Here is an 18,429-nt window from a genome sequence, read left to right as displayed (position 1 = left end):
AATTTCCAAAACAAACTGCAATTTCAGATGCAGTACTGTCATTTTCCCAGAGGGATTAAGTGCAGTAGTGTCTGATTGACTACATTTGCATCAACTGACCATAGCAACAGTAACTAGGCATGGCAGTCCTGCCAACCATTGAATTTCTCCACATGTTGAAGCAGTGTGATTGTAAAAACAGTAATGCTCCCTATGTAAAAAAGCTGGTGTCTTTTTTTTCCCAAAACAAGAGAAAATTCATTAGGAATGAATTAAACGGTGTGTTTGTCTGCTCGAGCATTAACTGCAAACACTAGCATGTACAGCGAACTCGCTTACCACAGTAGTTACCTAACCTATCATTACTTCTGAGCATTTCATTACCTCCACCAAGGAGGTATGTCTGTTTGCTTGTCAGCAGGATTACACAAAAAGTACTGAACCACCTTTCACAAAACTTGCTGGAGGGATGGCATGGATCAGGAAAGAACCCCTTATATTTTGATGCAGCCAAATTCAAAGGGGCACATCCAGGAACTTTTAAAATCACCTTCCATGATATTGTGAGATTTTTTTTTATCATTTTCATTAATATTTTGCCTTGGCAATCTACTGAGCGTCAGTCTAGTGCTACATCATTATCAGCTGTATGATTTGGGGAAGTTCATATGACAGATATTTCACCAAAGTCATTATCCACGATAGCTTTGCATTTACCAGACACAATAGCTAGTCCTCATTATGAACAGCCTTTTTTCTTTAATGTTTAAACTTAAATATACTGTACAAAGAAATACCAACAATAAATCTTACCCTAAGCTGCCAAACAGTGTTATTTTATAATGAAATACAAAAAAGTTACTTTTTACCTTATCATACTTGTGTATATTGGCTCTAAATAACTCTTCACTGCAATATAATAGCAATGCTGCTTCTTTATTTCCATGCGTCCACATGAGTTGTCAGCTGATGAGGAGCTGATTTTTGCCTGGAAAATGCAGCTTAAGCCTCAGTCTTTTAGCACTATCATGTATGTGGCTGTAAAGTGCTTTTTACAGGGTCTTTGTTTTAGAATGAGACAGCTTCAAATGCTTAAAATCAGGCCATGTTTTCAACCGACTCATGGAGCTAACATTAGCTAAATTAGCTAGTTAGCTACAATAAACTTTGCTAGTGTCAAGTCATCAGCAGGGAATGAGAAGCTGCTTTTGTCCACTTCGTTAAAATAAAGAATTTTGAATTCTGCTACTGTTTAAATTATATGCAGCAACCGTGCAACAGTAACTAGAGGCGACTAAGTTAACCCTAAAATAGTTCGATGAACACACACCAAGAGATACTTCAACACATACTGATGATCATTTGAATAAACACTAATATACGTTATCGATCTATCTTCCCTTATATTCCTTGGTTATATATTTTTTTTACCCATAATAATCAACCACACTGTTCCCTCACAGTGACTACCATCCACATAAAGCCATCTTCAATCCTTTTTCCACACACTGTCACCCATAACTGCTGTGAAGCGACCTGTTGGACAATTCTTTTCATGAGGAGACTTAGCAGGAAAAAGGACAGGGTAGGGGACTCAATCAGAATAGGCTGCCCCTTAATAAGAGCCATCACAATTCCTCCCATATTCAGGCGACAATGAGCGTGGAGAGAATAGATGAAGACTTGAGACGGGAGAGATAAAGAGAGCAGACAAGATGAATAGAGCGACGACAGATGAGGAGGAGGAGGAGGAATAAGGCAGTGTGGCTCAGCGAGTCATTGTTGTGTGCCGCATAATTGCCACTGCAGGAAGACCCCGGGAGTTTGGAGCTTGTGAGTGTGCATGTGGCTATGTGGCTATGTGGTGTGTGTCTTACTGCCATGGACAAACACACTAGTGTCTAAATCCTCTTAATCAGGGCTAGACTGTTCTTTAAACCTGTAGATACTGCATTGTTTTGTCTGTGTGTGCACGAAATGTGCGTGAGTAAGCTTCCCAAAGACTTTACATTAATGGGATTTGTGTAAACAGACCCCAAGGCCTCAACCACAATGTTATTAAAAGGTAAAGAAAAGAAGTAAGCAGACTGGGGGGGGGGGGGGGGCCTTTATATCTCAAGAAGCCTGAGAGATTAAGTATAGATCTTCTGGATGCAACCACAACTGGAAAGATAACAAGCTGACGATTGCTTTAACAACAACAAATGAACTCCATGTAAGCTTCTTCGTGCCTTTTTACCATCTTGTATCACATGAGGTCAAATAAGCAGCACAGTAACATTACAGAAACATGAGGTGGAGTGACAAACGCACAAGCACTGTGCTGGAGTACAGTCCCTGCTGATTTAAGAAGAACCTTTAACTTTTCAAGACTCTAGCAGCATTTTTCTTGGGCACATCCAATTGCTACTGGGTCTGGTCTCAGCCTTATTAATAATGCCCAAAGCCACTACCAATCCCATCATTTTGCTGCCTAGTTGTGCCTGCTGCAGACATAACCACATCACATCTGAGTTTAACAGCAGCAGAGCTGACAGAAAGACTTGGCCACGTCAGCCTCTCTGGCACAGGCTCACATACATGCACACACACCACTACTATCTGCAGGCATGCATATGATCCCATTCCTGACTTCACACAGTATGAAGAACAGAGCTGCTCATGCTCAAGGCCTCCACGCACAGTAAAGGCTGGCAGAGAGACTGAAGCATCAGCTACTTGTGATGAGACTGCAGGTTGGGGTCATCTAGGTCACAGTTCCTGCATTTACCATTCAAAAAGGTTGCTGTGTTACTGCCAGCCGTTTTGGTTGAAGGACAGGTGTAACGCTTAAAATCTGAAGAACTCTTGCTCCTACAAATCTTAAAGAGCAACTAACACAGTGTTTTAGCTTGAGCACACCCCATTCACAAATTTGAAAAATGCAGTCAAAGCCAGAGTCAGACTCCACGCCCTCCCCCACCTCCCTCACAGATCCATCAGATTGTTGTCAAGGCGTCCTCCTTTCTACTTCCTTCCTTCTACACTGACACGTTTCAGCTGTTTTCAGCCATTTTAATGGTTCAGTAGCATCTGGCTGTCATTCAGATTTCATAGAAGCATAGTTACATATGTAACTCTCCTTTCAACATCCATACCAAATAATATCTGTGCTACCTGGAGACTTTTACAGCAGTAACAGTGACTTCAGTTTACACCTGGTGGTTCACAGCTGTATGGGCTGCACTGAGACGGTCAGATGGGTATCAGCCCAGATACTGACCTTATTAAGCAGATCAGGTATTGGCCACAATATAACCACACAATCCACATTAAATACAGTTTATTTGCCAATGGCATTATTAAGTTCAGTGCTTCCACAACCATTTTCATTTATTCAGTCACAACAGGCTGCTGACTTAGTGTTTTTAATGCCAAAGCAATGCCTGATACATAAAAACGATTCCAGTGAGTTCCCCGCATTGTGGTATACAGATTTTAACTTTGATATCAGAGCATCACTGATGCTCTGAGCTCAGGTATCAGGAGAGAGACGGAACAAAGGATGCAAACACCACAACACTGATCAACAGTGTAATAGTTCACTGGTAGTCGTAGCAGTAGTAGTAGTAATAATGCTACTAAGAGAGGATGAGGAGGGGTGTGGTGTCGCATGGAAGGTCAGACTTTTCAGCTTCTTTTGGTGGGTCCAGAGGAACAGAGCTTCTGTTGCAGTGAACACAGAACATCAGGAGCAGGATATTGCAATAAAGTGACTGAACACACAATTTACTACCTCAAAGAGTGGTTTTAGCATTAAGTTACTCATTAAGAAGCTGAAGCAACACGAAATATTCAGGATCTTAATGCTCCACAAAAAAGCCTTTGATTAAGACGTTCACTCCTCTGAGCTTGGAGGCCAATTTCACTAAAACGGAGAATCGCCGTACCTCCCAGGCTGAGGGATTATGCTAACCAGGCAGTCAGAAGATTTGTCAACTCATCCTACACTTTGACCAGGTTAACAGTAACTTTAGGCACTGAACCAAAGCAGCCTGATATTAAGCTCAGTGTTTTAATTTCACCATGAATTCTGACATACATAAGGGACTCATCATTTCATGGTCTGACAGACAGAAGAAAGCAAAGCGCGGTAAAACGCGCTGACTGCTGAGTGGTGACAGATTTTCTTAGGACGGGTTCAGAATTACACTGAAAGGGTCTCATGGGGAAACTGGCGCTGATCTCTTCACCTACTTCCTCAGGAACAGCTACAACAGCTATAAAAGCAACAGCTGCCTGAAGAAACTCTGCAGATGCTTTGATTTCAAACAGCAAACCATAATATCATGTAAAAAGCGCTTCTCTTTGGTCCTGATGTTCCTTGGTATTCAGGACTCCCTTCAGGACCATTTGACAAATGGGTCTCAATCCTGACGCATTCCACAGAAATACACACTCCTCTGCTGCGCACACACACACACACACACACCATTTGAGGACACTGGACAAGAGCAGTCTTCAAAAGGGAAGCAGAGGGAACTGCCTGACTGCCTCCCCCGCCTAAACTAAACTCACTATCGTAAATTAGTTGGCCTTTCTCTGCCTCTGACAGAGTGTGTAACTGCAAGCGCCAAGTGTGACCGATCCCCATTCACACTTGATACAACAGCCCACTCTTGAGCTAATTAGGAAAAGAAAGACGATTCTTCAGTAAACAAGAGGAAAGACTGCGCACATGTGCATATGCACCTCTTTAGTGGGATTACAAAAAGCGCTGCATTAGTGAGACAGCATTTCATGGTCTATTTAGCTGGTAACTAAGTGTCCCTCCAGTGTATTTAAATGCAGAGCTTAAGCGGAGCACCGACACACATAAACACAAATTCAGCTCAAAGTAGCTTATACTGTACACATGTGACTTCTATCTCTCCCTCTCCCTCTTTCAAACCTACACACACACACACACACACACACACACACACACTTGCACAGATATAAACACACTCTCCCTGAAATTGAAGCCAGAGATCTTTCCTAAAGCCGGGCTGTAAGGGAGGAAGTGAAGTCGTTCCACCGGCTGTCACAGAATACAAAGGTGGAAGAATGGTTGGCGTGAGGAGGGGTGTCCGACTTCCTGCTGAGAGAAAGGAAATAAACACTTCCATATGCAATCTCTGCCAGAAACACTCAAACATACACACACAGCCTGGAGTTAACGCAGTAACACAGTGTTGTAAATTTGAGCAGGGCCCTAGTTAGCAACTGGCTCTGCCACATGAAAAGGAGAATATTTTCTGCTTCTAAAAATTTATAGCAAGCAAGGCCTCGTTCATCACACCAGCTCTATAATATAATGCAGCCAGGAAAGAAATACGCTCCTCCGAAGCTTTAGCGTCCTGATTCCTGATTGGTCAGGGAGAGAGCGAGAGCGGCAGTTGGTTTTACGTGAAGATGATTCAAATTTCTAGTGTGCGTGTGCGTGTGCATGTGCGTGTGCGTGTTAGAGTGTGGTCACATGCAGCAAATCCTGTTGACTCGGGCAACTCCCACACAGCACACCTCCTGCCTGGGGAAACCCATAAACTCTCGGCCACTGAGCCATTTTTCATGGCCAGATAACACACACACACATTCATACACACACATTTGTGTTGCACTGCTTGTGAAGTCCGTCGCTGGCTATGATCCCAGGAACCAGACATAACCACTACACACCTAACCCTAAACCTTAAACTTAATTACAATTCAAAACTTGAACTAATAATGTCTGCTGTTCTGTCCACGTAGAAATATACAGTACACACACACACACACACACTATGATATAAATTTCCCTGATTACTGACACAGTGAACATGTGCGCTACCACAGCAGAGAGCATGACACTAATCTGCTCTCAATCTGAAACCTCTCTGTTGTGATTGTGTGTTTGCACAAGCATGTGTTCATGGATGTGTTATCCACAGTGTTAGCCAGCGATCGCTTTGCATATGTGGAGCAGTAGGTCATCGTCTTATGAAGATTATCCATAAAGAAGTTCCAGGGGCTTATCAGATTGACAAATCTTATCATAATGGGAATTTCTGTTTGCAAACACAACACACTATCTTTGTCATTATAGCACATCTCTGTGCTTGTTTGAGTGTTAAAAATTAAGCTGCACTGGGTCAGCCTGCTTGTGTAAAAGGGTGAGGAGTGAGAGTGCATGTCTGTGTTTGTATGTAACAGTCCTTAATGACATAATCCAGTTATTTTCCCACAGCTTCTGCCCGATCGATTCACTGTGAAGTGGACTTCTCCCAGCTTGGGCTAAGGGTGCGTGTTCTGCAGTGTAAATGTGCGTGTGTGTTGTTCTGTCTGCACTGATACCAAAAGCAAACATTACAATCTCTGCAGTAGTACTGGTTAGAGCCTCTTATCAGCCCCGTCTAGAAATGCCCCTCTGCTAACAGGTCTGAAAAGGTTGCTGAAGGTCTCAACCTGACACTTTTCAACACATCTCCTTATGCTCCTTAAGCCTGCCTGAATATCAGAGCACCGAGATATCGCAGCAGTACCTCTCCTCACATCTCATTTGATTAAAGTGAGAAAATGACACAAGCTCAGGGTAAAATTGGGTCACTTACATTTTACAGATGGCCCTTGTTGCCAAGCATATTTTCCCAATTAAGGCTGATTAGAGAGGGAAATTCCCAGGCAGCATGAATTATTAAAAGCTTGAAATGGAATCTGATCATGTGATAATGTATGGCACCCGACATCCCCAGATGGGTCCTAGAAAAAAAAGTGGGGAGCTCGCTGGGAACCCTGATACTTCTGATTGGCTGAAAGTGGAAGTTTCCTCCTTTTGTCTAAAGTCTTTTCAAACAGCAGATAGAATGAGAGGGTGCACAGTCTACTCAGGATGGTGATACATGCACTGGATTTTTAAATTCTGAATTTGCGCAGGTGATTTACACTAGTATTCACAAGAGTGCTAAATAAAATGACAGAAAAGATCCCTGTTTACATTTGCCACAGTATGAAAGATTCCAGAAAGGTTTCTAAGTCCAGAAAAAAGTTGGGCACCACTTGGCACTATGACTTATTTACTGCCGTTTTTTTCCCCCCCCTGTGGCCAGAGTTTTATCAGAAAGCACTACCCCTGCAGTTACTGAAGGGGAGAAGGTGAGCGACCAGCAGAACCACCTGAAAGCAAGTAAATAAAACTGAACCCAAGTGCTTGACCATGAACAAAAATACAGATATTTCTGAAAATTAAAAGGTAATCATTAAAAAAAAAAAAAATTAGGGTTTAAGCAATATTTTATTTTTTGTTGAATAAATTCTCACAACACACTTTCAATTCATCCACACAGGCGTCTCCACTTATTTTGCCTGATCAGATCTCTTCTCTGGAGTGTGTGGGTGTGTACACGTCCTCCTGTGACATTTCGAAATGTCACAGTAGGGAAAGCACGGGTGCGAATAATGAAATTAATGATGGTCCCGGTGCTGTGCATGCAGGTTGACTTTCACACTGTTGTGACTTACTGGGACACTTGAACCAAACAGAGCCTTACATCTTTAATGTGATTATCAACACCTGTGCCTTTGCTGCTATGACAAGTTGAAAATGTCCACTGTGGAAAAGTCCTGCCGAGTTTTGAGACATCACTTAACGACCGAGCCACTCAACCTGAGCCTGATCTGTCACTGAGTGAAAACACCTGTGTGCAGCACCTCTACATTTCCTCATGCAGGTGTGTTCAGGTGTGTTCCAACTGCGCGACATTAAAGTTGCTACATGCGAATTCGTAAAGAGAAATTTCATATTCTTTATGAATGTAAGAACCAAAAGTCAGGAGTAGTTTGTTCCACAGAGGCTACAGCAGGCGATTCGACTGGTGAACAAATCAGAAAAAAGAGGAACTAATCAGTGCGATGTGCTAGTGCAGGGTGAAAAGCTGCACTTCAGAGCACACCGCTGCTAAGTACGGCTGCAAATAAATAAAAAATGAAAAGATGTGCAGGTCTTGGGCACAGCTCTGGTGTAGTCAGTTCTGCACCCCGTTTTCCTATCAAGTCCATGATAATCATAATACCGGCCTCAAATTATTGTGTTAGTACCTGATGTTAAATTCTTCATGTAGCGCCTTTAAAACAATGGTGCCTCCTCTGAAAGGCCCAGTCAATATTGCTGTAGGCTTTCACAGGTTATAAATATGAGAAACTGTCCTTGAAGAGTTGCTGCTCTTTTGTCTGTCTCTACAGGAAGAGAGTGTGGCCCAGGCTGGCTCCGAGCATCCCTTCAGCAGTCTGCCTTACCACGCTGGGAGCCTGTCAGGGTGGCTCAGCGTCAAGCCGCCAAGCCCTGCTGAGGCGAGCTGACCATGAACGAGCCAGGCCAGCCACACTGGCCTGATGTTCCTGTTTCTGTTAAGGGCCTGATATTGCCGTTCCTGTTGGGTGCTAGAAAAATGTTACCAGTCTAGCCCGTTTGAGCAGTCGACAGATACAGTGTGTAGAGAGAGCTGATAAAAGGCCCAGGCAAAGCCAGGCTTTGCTTATCTTCTGTATATTTAGAGGATAATGGCTGATTTAATGTAACTATAATAATCACTTATTTATTTCATGTGTGCCCTGGCCTGTTTATAAAATCCACCTGGTATTCCTACAGGCCTCCTACTTGGAACAAAATGTGTCTTATTAGGATAGCTTATTCCTATTCTAAAGTCACGGGAGTGACACCTGTTCAGGATTAGATTATTTCAGGTGTTGACTATAAGTTGAAATGACACATTATTTGAAAAGGTTTCTTAACATTTGAGCCATTTCAAAGGGTTGGTATGGCGACAGAACAAAGAGGAAAGCTGAATAAACAATGTGTGTGAGCTTATGTTGTTTCCATCTCCCTGGAACCGACAGGTGGCATTTTCTCTAGGGAGAAAAGTACAACCCAAATGCCATTCAAAAATCTGTCAATTTAACGTGGCCTCGCATATACACAGGTACACAATGTCATGACTTTCTGAGGTTTTTAGCTGCTCTCCAGGTCGACAAAAAAATTAGATTTAGTCTATCAAAAAATTATTTCAACATTTCACCAACTTCAAGGTTACACGCAGAACTCCTAACTGGAGGCAAAGCCAATTTGAAAGTTTCCATTTTAAACATTTTTAAGCTTAATTGTACATTTTACGTGTGCCGAAGTGAGGAGTCCTTCCCTTCTGTTTCGAGAAAAGATTTGGCAGAAAACTCCCAATCCCCGTTACCTTCCAGTAAACTGAGAAACATTAAAAGGGCAAAAGATTAAACGGAGTTTTGTGCGTGCCGCTGCCTCTGCCTCTGCCTCTGCCACCGCTTACCTTGCCTGACAGTTTTCAACCTGACGGCACCTTTGCAGTTCTTAATCACTGTCTGCACGTCGTACAAGGGTAATCCCGAAATGGAGAGGTTCTCCACCTCCAGCAGCAGCTCCCCTTCATTTAAGTTCCCACTTCTGTAAACCATCAGGTCCCCGTTAAGTTGCCCGATGTAGACGAACTCTCCGTTTTCCGCGCCGCCGCGCAAGGGCACATTGAAGTCGCCTCGGGCATCTCTGGAGACGGAGCACTCGTTCACTCTGGAGGTCCAGTGGTTCTTCTTCAGCGCGGGTTTGGACATTGTGAAGTGTGAAGAGCCGACACCACACCGAGCGGGCTCTGCCACCGGGATGAGAGGCGGTCACGGCAGCAGTGCCTCGCAGAAAGTGGACCTGTATCCGAGAGCAGCGCAGCAAACTTTCTTTCCCCTCCACAGACACATGAGCGCCTCTGACTGGATCGTCCCACCGCTGGCCCGGGGTGAGAAATCAAGCCATTCCTCCTCACTCTTTACTGTGTCAATACTGTTTGATCACTTTCTGAACATCCATGCACTTTAATCCTCCTTTATCGAAGTCATCCTACGTCTGCCACGGTCCCACTCGCGTCTCGCCTCCACTTATTGAATCCTCTCTGTCGCTCTTATAAACTCGCTTTCAGGGCTGTTTCTTTATGGGGTGCACCCAACCGCGGCTGTACCCTCCCTTCTCCGTGTCAGACCGCTGACCCGATCGGCAGCCGCCACCGTCCCCTGCTCCTTTAACCAGGTACGACGCTGTGGCGCGTTTCTCCGAGTCTCGTCCGCTGTGGCGCTAATGTGTTGCTGTTCGTGCTGCATTCAGGTACTGTCGGAAATATTGAGTTCCAGACGGGGTCACATGAATTGCAATGCCGAATTCATTAAATGTTATAGGCCACTTAAAAAGGCAACACGCATTCCTTTTATCATGTAACAACAGCCCAGGTAAGAAAAGGTAAACAATAAAGGCACAGGAATACATAACTTAATTGCTATACCTGGGTTTAATTTAAGTCAAGGCTTCAGTGAAGTCTGTCCACGCATGGTTTGCATTATATCTTGTCAGTCTCTTCTGTTTTTTTGTGCAGTGGCTGCAAAAAATTGAAGGTTATTTATAAATCAAAATATGTATAACATATGCATGTATGTCTGTTGTTTACGCTATTCGTATTTACATTGTCAGTATGGTCTTCAGTTAGGACATCGTCACATTATTAAGTTTGGAGTTTGGGAGGACGGAGCCTATGAAGAGCACAGGAAGGCAACAACATTATCATGAGCGCATGCGCACTGACTAAAGATGAAAGGGCTATCTTGGCTGTACCCTCTACAATAAAGAGTGTTTGGTTTCCCTAAATTAGAGACTGGTGTTTTTGTGTTTATTTTAATCAGTTCAAACTATTAAACTGAAATGTAGATGGAATGTATTGTATTGTCTGTCTCAGACCTTGTCAGATATCCCTTGTGCAAATATTTGCTTCTCTGTGGAAACTTTCGTCTCAGACTTTGAGCTGATACTTCAATAAAATGCGTCCTCTCTTCAAAAGGCTTGAGATGATGATTGTGACTGAAATGCTAATTTGATAAAGACCAAGAAAGTCTGGGGTTATACCTATGATCCCGCCTGTCAGGATTTTTGCATTTCAGGTTAGACAGGTGGCACACCATGTTTTCATGTGTGGTAAACCTCCCCTGACAATTCAGACACTCCTAAGTGTGTGGTTGTGTTTATGTAGGTACGTGCTTAACACAGGAACAGAAATGTGTACAGAAACTGTTATTTCCCGTACGTTATAGTCTTATTTTGTGAAGCAAAGAAGCTGCAGGAGGCTTTGAACTTTTTTCTCCACTGATACAATTTCATATCCACATGGACAAAGACATTATCTGTCTCATTAGAAATTATACCAATTACCACCCATTGTTGTTATCGCGACTCTTCAAGTGATGGGGGAAAGAGATGGCTGGTGAATCAGAAATACAGTGAGAGGAAAAAAGAAGGAGAAAAAGCTGTTGATAGATGGAGAATCAGCTACACAGACAGTGAGCTAAGACAGCAGGGATGAATACACATCTTGATCAGATGGGCCCGGCCTCTCACCTAGGGAGCAGCAGATGAGCTTTTCCCAACCTAAAAATAACAGTCAAAGTACTCTTGGTCCCGTGGGAAGAAAACCCATTGGCCTGAATGGGACAGGAAATAGTAAGTGAGCTTTTAAGCCTGAAAACTTACAACTTTCCCTTATCTTCAGCTGTTATCAGCTGCTCATACATGAAATGACTGTTTAATATTTATTAAGTTCAATGCAGTTTCCTCTTAGGGATATTCTCCCTTCAGGCAAGTGACGAACAATAAACATTAATATGGAAAAGTACTTAAAACATAACACAAGACGCTAGTGTCATAAATTATGAATATGTTAATTCATCTACAGAGCGCCATTAAACTAAACAGCACTAACACTGCATTTCTAACTATCCCATAAAAAATACATTTACCAGAGGTAACCTATTAAATAGTACAAGAAACAAAAGAGCTTCTTACCCTGTGGGAGTTATACTTGAACAGTGTGAACCCTCTGATAAAGCGGAAAAGAAGATGATGGACATACCTGCCACATGCATCTCATCATCTGATGAGGCAGGGAGACTCAGAAGTTCTCTCAAAGAGCTAAATAAGTTTTTTGTTGTTTTTAGTCATGGTAGCGTCATGGCTCAGTCCATCGCTGCACACTTAGGTCCAGACTGAACAACTGTTGGAGGGATCACCATTACATTTTTTGTACAGATCCCCAGACTTTTGTACAGATCTTCTGCCCTGAAGTAGAAATTTTGGTTTTGCATCAAATATCTCAAGACGTAGTCTACCTCTCCAGTAATTTGGTTTTTGATCATATACTTTCTAACCTAATCACATTTTCCTCAGCCTCAGCTCTACTTTATGTTTAGTGCTTGTCAGCAAATGTTAGTATGCTAATACACAATACTCAGATGGTGAACATGTTAACCTTTATACCTGCTACACATCAGCATTGTTGTTGTTAGCATTTAACTCAAAGCACAGGTGTGCCTAAATGCAGCCTCACAGAACAGGTAGCATGGCTGAAGACTTTTAATCTCGATTTAAAATTTCTGGAAACTCGGAGAGGGTAAATTCTTCTCTTGCCCTGGAATCACCGTTAAGACGTCAGCACTCCTGTCTTGATAGGCTAATTACCAATTTCCAGCAATTTTCTCTTCATGTCAGCTCAGTTTGATATGTAAGTTGTTGTTTTTTTTCCACCTTTATTTATTCAGGACAGTTTGATTGAGAAATGGCTCCTCTTTTACAGGAAACACAACAGTCTGACCTGCTGGCAGCTGCAACTGGAGCAGCTGGGGATAAGGGCTTCACTATCACCGTGGTGCTTTTTCACTTTTCCCACCCAGATTCCACCCTGCTGGTTTGGTGATTGGACCAGTGATCACAAACTCTCTTCTCTAACCTTTAGGCCACCACTGCCTCAGCATTTATTCTCACCAGTATTATGCCAGTCTGAGGTCCAGTGTGTAATGGATTGAGGGCTGATGAGAACAAGGACAGTGAAGAACTGAGGAGCTATTTGCAGTTCTAGCCTGTGTTTCGTGTGTATGTGTGTGTGTGTCTTTGTTTGAATTTATATAGGTGCCAGTCTCTTCCGTCGTGACCTGCAGTGGGCGGGGGGAGTCTCCTAGCTCCTCTGCCAGCTCCTTGTCACGCAGCGTCACCCAAATCAGATCGACAGAGGCAGACACACTGCCACAGGCCCAAAATTTCCTATTCGCTTTTTCCATCCATCCATCAGTCAACGTCTTTTTGTTGGCGTTTGCCGCCTCTCTATATTTCATTGTCATGTTCTCTCTGTCTGTCCTTCTCTCTCTTGCACACGTTAATAAATGCAGATCTTTGCGTGCACACTGAAGCAGCGAATATGTACACAGACACAGCACATAGATCAAACCACTGTCACGTCAGTGTTTGACACTAAATTGCATGTAGTAGAAGCTTCACAATCACGGCATGGTCCACAGCTATTATTGCATTTAGAGGATGCTGACATTACAATTACAATGCTGTCTTTTTTAATCTTGCATCACGGGTTATATAACATATCCATTGTCACACATGTAATATTATATGGCTCTATAGAATCTACGTATTAAATTCAGCCCCACAGAACATGTAATAGATGTCAGTGTTGATCCTGAGGAGTTCTATAGAAAAGTCAGGACCTTGTCATGGAGAGCTCTCATTAAAGCAGTGCTCTCACATTATCACTTTCTGCCAGTGTGCAGGTGTGTTATGACAGCATATGTCATGAGGAAGCCCTGGATGAGAATGGTTTGTTTATCATAAGCTATTATTAGCCACCATTTCCATTCACTCTGTCTGATGTGCCCGGTGCCACCGCTGACAAGTAATGACGGAGTGAACTTAATGGCCAACAGTAATAATGTAGCCTTCAAATCTGACGGCTGAGCTCAGATGACTCAGTCAGGCAGTCCTCTGCCATTGGAAGCTTTCATGACGTGCACAGTATTAGGCAGTCGCAGTATTAGGGTGCATCATGTTTGGCTATACGTCTGTATCACAGTTGGATCACATATAAATAATGTAGTGATTTTCAAAATAAAAAACGGTGTTATTGTCATCAGGAAGACAAGGTAAGGAAACAGAAAAGCTGATGGAGAAAATGGATGGAGAAAAAGCAAGCAAGAAAGAAATAATTTGAGGCCATGCTGCTTTAAATTAACCATGGCTATCATAGATGTAGAAACATGGAGGACTGTATAATGTGATGTGGAGAGACATCTGACCTTTTTAACACATCCATCTTGGAAGGAACCCCTTTTCTTTTCTTACAAGTCAGACCTCAAAGCTTCCTTGTGTTTGGAAACTTCCACAGCTTTCCCCCTGACATTTCACATCTCAATCTTTAATGCGTCTGCTATCTTTGCAGACTTTTTATATATCAAATGACATGACGTGAACTTTGTATAAATATTTAACTGAGCTCCATATTTCTTTTTAATTCTTGGGAACGCTAATGGATCGCTGTAGCCACAAAACCGAAAGTTTTTTCAGGCTTGTCTATCGCAGCTCATGCTTTGATGACTGAGATCAGATGAGACTGTTATTTCACCATCCTCTGCATCTGTTGATGTTGTTGCATCTGTTGATAGATGAAAAAACAGTGCTGCCTACATGTATCTTTGTAATGTATCTGTGGCATGATATCATATTGAGGCAGCATTTTATACACCTTAAAGGCATCATTCGCATCATTCATAAGTCATTAAAACCATATGAACCTTTTCTTTCTGAGGCGTATTGTTGCATCGTAGCATAACTCCCTGAGTGGCCTCCTGCACTGTACAGCAAACAGGTTTTGCTAGAGTCGTATTTGCTGACCCGTGATTTATCTGTGCCCATCACTTAACACAGGCTGTGTAAATGAGGAGGGTCATTTTTCTGCTTTAGATGTCACTTTAATCTACTTTACCTCTGTGCCCTGATAATGCCTCATTCATCATAATATCCACAAAGGGTTAGAGGGAAAGAGAGAGGGAGAGAGGCAGAGAGGCAGAGAGTGAGAGAAAAAAAAAGTGAAATCCTTCTTTTAACTAAAGCGCTGCTGCAAAGCTCAGTGTTGCCCTGAAAGATTAAGGATCAATGGCTCGGCACAAAACAGCCATCAGATTATGTGACTGTGCAGGGGAGAGCTGTCACATCACAGCCAATGACAGGACGAGAGGTTCATAACAGGGACTAATGAGGTACTTGGTATAGTTAGGACTATTTTACTGTAAGCTTTACTGTACTGAAATCCCCTCTAAATAGAGCTTCATTTAGTTTTTAAATCTGATTCAGGAGTGAGCAACAGAGCCTCTTTAACTAAGAGCCAGGACAGGAGTGGGACATTGAGTGAATTATACACATTATTCAGCATATTTAACTGCTTATATTCACGTCAGCACATTCTCAGAGCTGGCTGTGATCCCAAGCAATAAAACATCCGCTGGATCTGGATGCTGCAAATGTTTGGCTCCCCCTTAACTTTGATATAGCACAGAACAGGCCGTCCAATCCTGCTCTTCTTTTTCTCTGGCCTCAAGAGGAGTGAGAATGCACAGCCCATCACTCAGAAATACTTTTTATTCTTGAAGCTATAAAGAAATGTCACGTGCACATGTATGTCAAGTGTACAAGTATGTTTGTGCCGTTGCTATAACAAACGCACCTCCTCCGCTTGATCACTCAGGTCCACACGCTTGAGTTATACCAATAAATGAGCACCTTCTCCTATGCTCTGGAAACCTCACTCACTGTCAGCCTGCAGCACTCAACACACCTCCCAACACTGCTGCTAGCTTTGATGATGCCTTCAGACATGTGACATATGGGTCATCGTGTCAGGAGTGGTCCCAATTGCCCTCCAAAGCTCCTCCTGTCAGCGGGGCGACCCAGAGAGGATCATCTCCTTTTTTGGGCTGGCAGCTGAACGGAGTTAAGTATCATTTTTTTATCTGCATTTTCAGAGCCACGGGAGGAGGATTGGCTGTATTCAGATGAAGACTGGTGGACATTTGTTCATTTACATAACATGTGAGATGTTCCGGGTTTTTCTTGATGTCCAGATAGAAAGAAACACGCAGATGCTTTATCCTTGACAAGCTAAATGTCGTTTAATTTCACCCTGTTCATTCATGTTTCTGTGATCCACACATGGACACTAAATATTGCTGAACATCGACGCAACAGCTGCATTTATATATTCAGAATTTCATGGAATTATATATTTTGGATGTAGGTCCACAGTTAGCCTATCAATCATCAGTCGTGTAAAAAGACTGCCTCAATCATTATGTTCACAGAAAAGGTAGCCACTGAGAGCAAAGATCTAAGGTGTCCTGCTAAAATATAGGACAGAACTATACATATTTTTATATCTAGATTTTCATATTTTATAACGACAATTGATCAAACACATGTAATGCACAAAGGGTTGCTCAGTCACAAACCTACAGGGGATGATCACCCAGTTTAGCAGTTAACTCTGAGCTCTATGGAGTTTTTTAGCGACTTTCAGCGCATTGTTTTCATTTTCTGGCTTGCACCATTATTGTTTCACTTCACTTGCACTCTCACTCACTGTAAAAATCCACTGCACACTAACCACTGAGCACCAGACAGCAAAGTTAGCAACTACCTAGCAATCATCATGTAGCATTTAGCAAGTGACAAGCCAGACGGGAGTTGGTGGAGACTGAAAATAGAGCTAAAAGGGAAATGAATGTTTGTGTGGTGATGTACTTTTGTTGTGTGGCCATAAACACAACCTCAAATGTATGTTACTGCTCCTGCATGTCTGTTGTGATGTGGGGATATCAACAGTGTTAATGTAAGTGGCGATAATATGTCAGTGTTTTGCTTGTTTAAAGCTCATTCCCTCCGCCCTCCAGTTGCCAAAAAAAGTCAGGTTTTAAAGCAAAATTAAAACATCATTCAGACCCAGGTTCCACTCTGTACTAACAATGCAAATCAAAACATCATACTTTCATCATAAATCACTACATTATGACTGAATGTCATATTAGGCTGACTCTGTTTTTTACACAAACACCTCACTTCCAAATAGTGCTACACTGCAGATGAATGCTTTCATCTCCTGCTCTGAATTTGAGCATCTTACTCAAAAAGACCCTGGAAAATAAGGAAAAAGATGGGAGGGAAAGAGTGAAGAAAGCGAGGGGGAGAGAGGACAATGATACATGATGATTAGCTGGGTATGACTGGGTTAGGTCACGTGTGCCATGTTAAAGCATAACTGAATAATTCAAAGCAACACAACACAACATCTGCAAAGAGCAGGGTTTTTCTTAGTGCTCTGCTACAGCCTCCCACGCCAGATCCACATCCCACCGCCTAGAATAAAACAGAAGCAAGTCAAGTGGACACTTTAGGGTTGAAGTCCATCTATACAAGCTGACAATGTACTTTACTTGACATTCTCCATGTTCCACTACGTTCTAACAGGGAATATGTGAGGGACAACCTCTGAGGGAGGATACACTGCTGTCATTTCAAAACAACGGTCGACTCTCACTGCTTTTGCTTTGGCATTGTCACTTCCAAGACTATGTTCAATAAAAGACACCACAAAAGACATGAATTAATAAAAAGACTAAATGAAGGGACTGCGACAGTGTGGCGCACAGATGGATGGTTCATGTTTGGACCATATGAGCTGCCGGCTCACCCTCTGTCCTCTTCCTCTTGCCTGAAGCAACTGCTTTGCTTTTCTCCTGATTTCAGATGTGATTACTTGAAAATGCTTGGTCAGGCCACGTGGGCGATGCTGATCGTTCTCCTTCTCCTCTTTCTCCTTGTTTCTCTGCCTCTTTTACGTGTGTTGGCCTGTATGTCCATAAAACCAACAAATAAAACATAAAGATATATGGATTTAGCTAAACATCACATTTGTGCATTAAAATCAAATTTAATATGGCATTTCGAATCATTAAAGCTTCAGAACTTTATAGGTGTTTGGTGAAAACTTTTGAAATGACCTCTGTAGTGTAGTTACTTCACCAGTGTATTGTGGCTCTTAAATAGTGCACTCAGACTGCTCCCTATTCATTTCTATGAGGAAAGGGGAAAGATATAAGCCGAAGATTCACAACTGTGCAACAACTTGCCATGCTAGCTCCCACAGTTTGGGCGTAAAGTCCTGCTCACGCTATTTCCTGCCCCACCTGCATTTTTAAATTTATGACTAAACAGGCAATAATCCCCAATAGTCAGCTGATCCGCTTCATCAAGACTGTGTGGGTGTGAGTTGATCACATTTTATTAACATCAGATGGCAACATAAGCCCACAACCACTCAACTATCAGCAGATTTTGATTCAAATGTTGCTCAATTTTTGTTATGTGACATCAACTCTTTTTTCCGTATGAGCCGCACCCACTTTGAACCATGTGACGAGAGCACAAAGAGAAACGCTTACAGAAATCTCACGAACCGAATAACCGCTCTAATTCAGATAATTCTGTGTTCATACAGAGTCTCTGTTCCTCCTGAA

The 18,429-nt window shown here is 42.5% G+C and overlaps 1 protein-coding gene across 10 annotated transcripts in view; it reads right to left on the bottom strand.

Annotated features, from left to right (window-relative positions):
* The window catches only part of magi1b (membrane associated guanylate kinase, WW and PDZ domain containing 1b), a 133,793-nt gene extending 123,359 nt beyond the window's left edge, over positions 1-10,434 (bottom strand). For 3 of the 10 annotated variants that reach the window (XM_071492982.1, XM_071492981.1, XM_071492983.1), the window contains exon 1: positions 9,309-10,425. In XM_071492982.1, the coding sequence (XP_071349083.1) occupies positions 9,309-9,606 (298 nt within the window). In that variant the 5' untranslated portion in view covers positions 9,607-10,425. Of the gene's footprint in view, positions 1-9,308 lie in introns of all 10 variants that reach the window. The other 7 variants (XM_071492991.1, XM_071492990.1, XM_071492980.1 and 4 more) reach the window with 5 other exon arrangements.
* Between the last annotated feature and the right edge of the window lie 7,995 nt (positions 10,435-18,429).

This window comes from Trachinotus anak, unplaced genomic scaffold, assembly GCF_046630095.1.
Source record: "Trachinotus anak isolate AG129_WGS33_773 ecotype Australia unplaced genomic scaffold, CSIRO_AGI_Tana_v1 ptg000013l, whole genome shotgun sequence".
NCBI lineage: Eukaryota > Metazoa > Chordata > Actinopteri > Carangiformes > Carangidae > Trachinotus > Trachinotus anak.
Note: the sequence above shows the minus strand (reverse complement) of the source record. Positions and strands in the feature narration are given on the sequence as shown.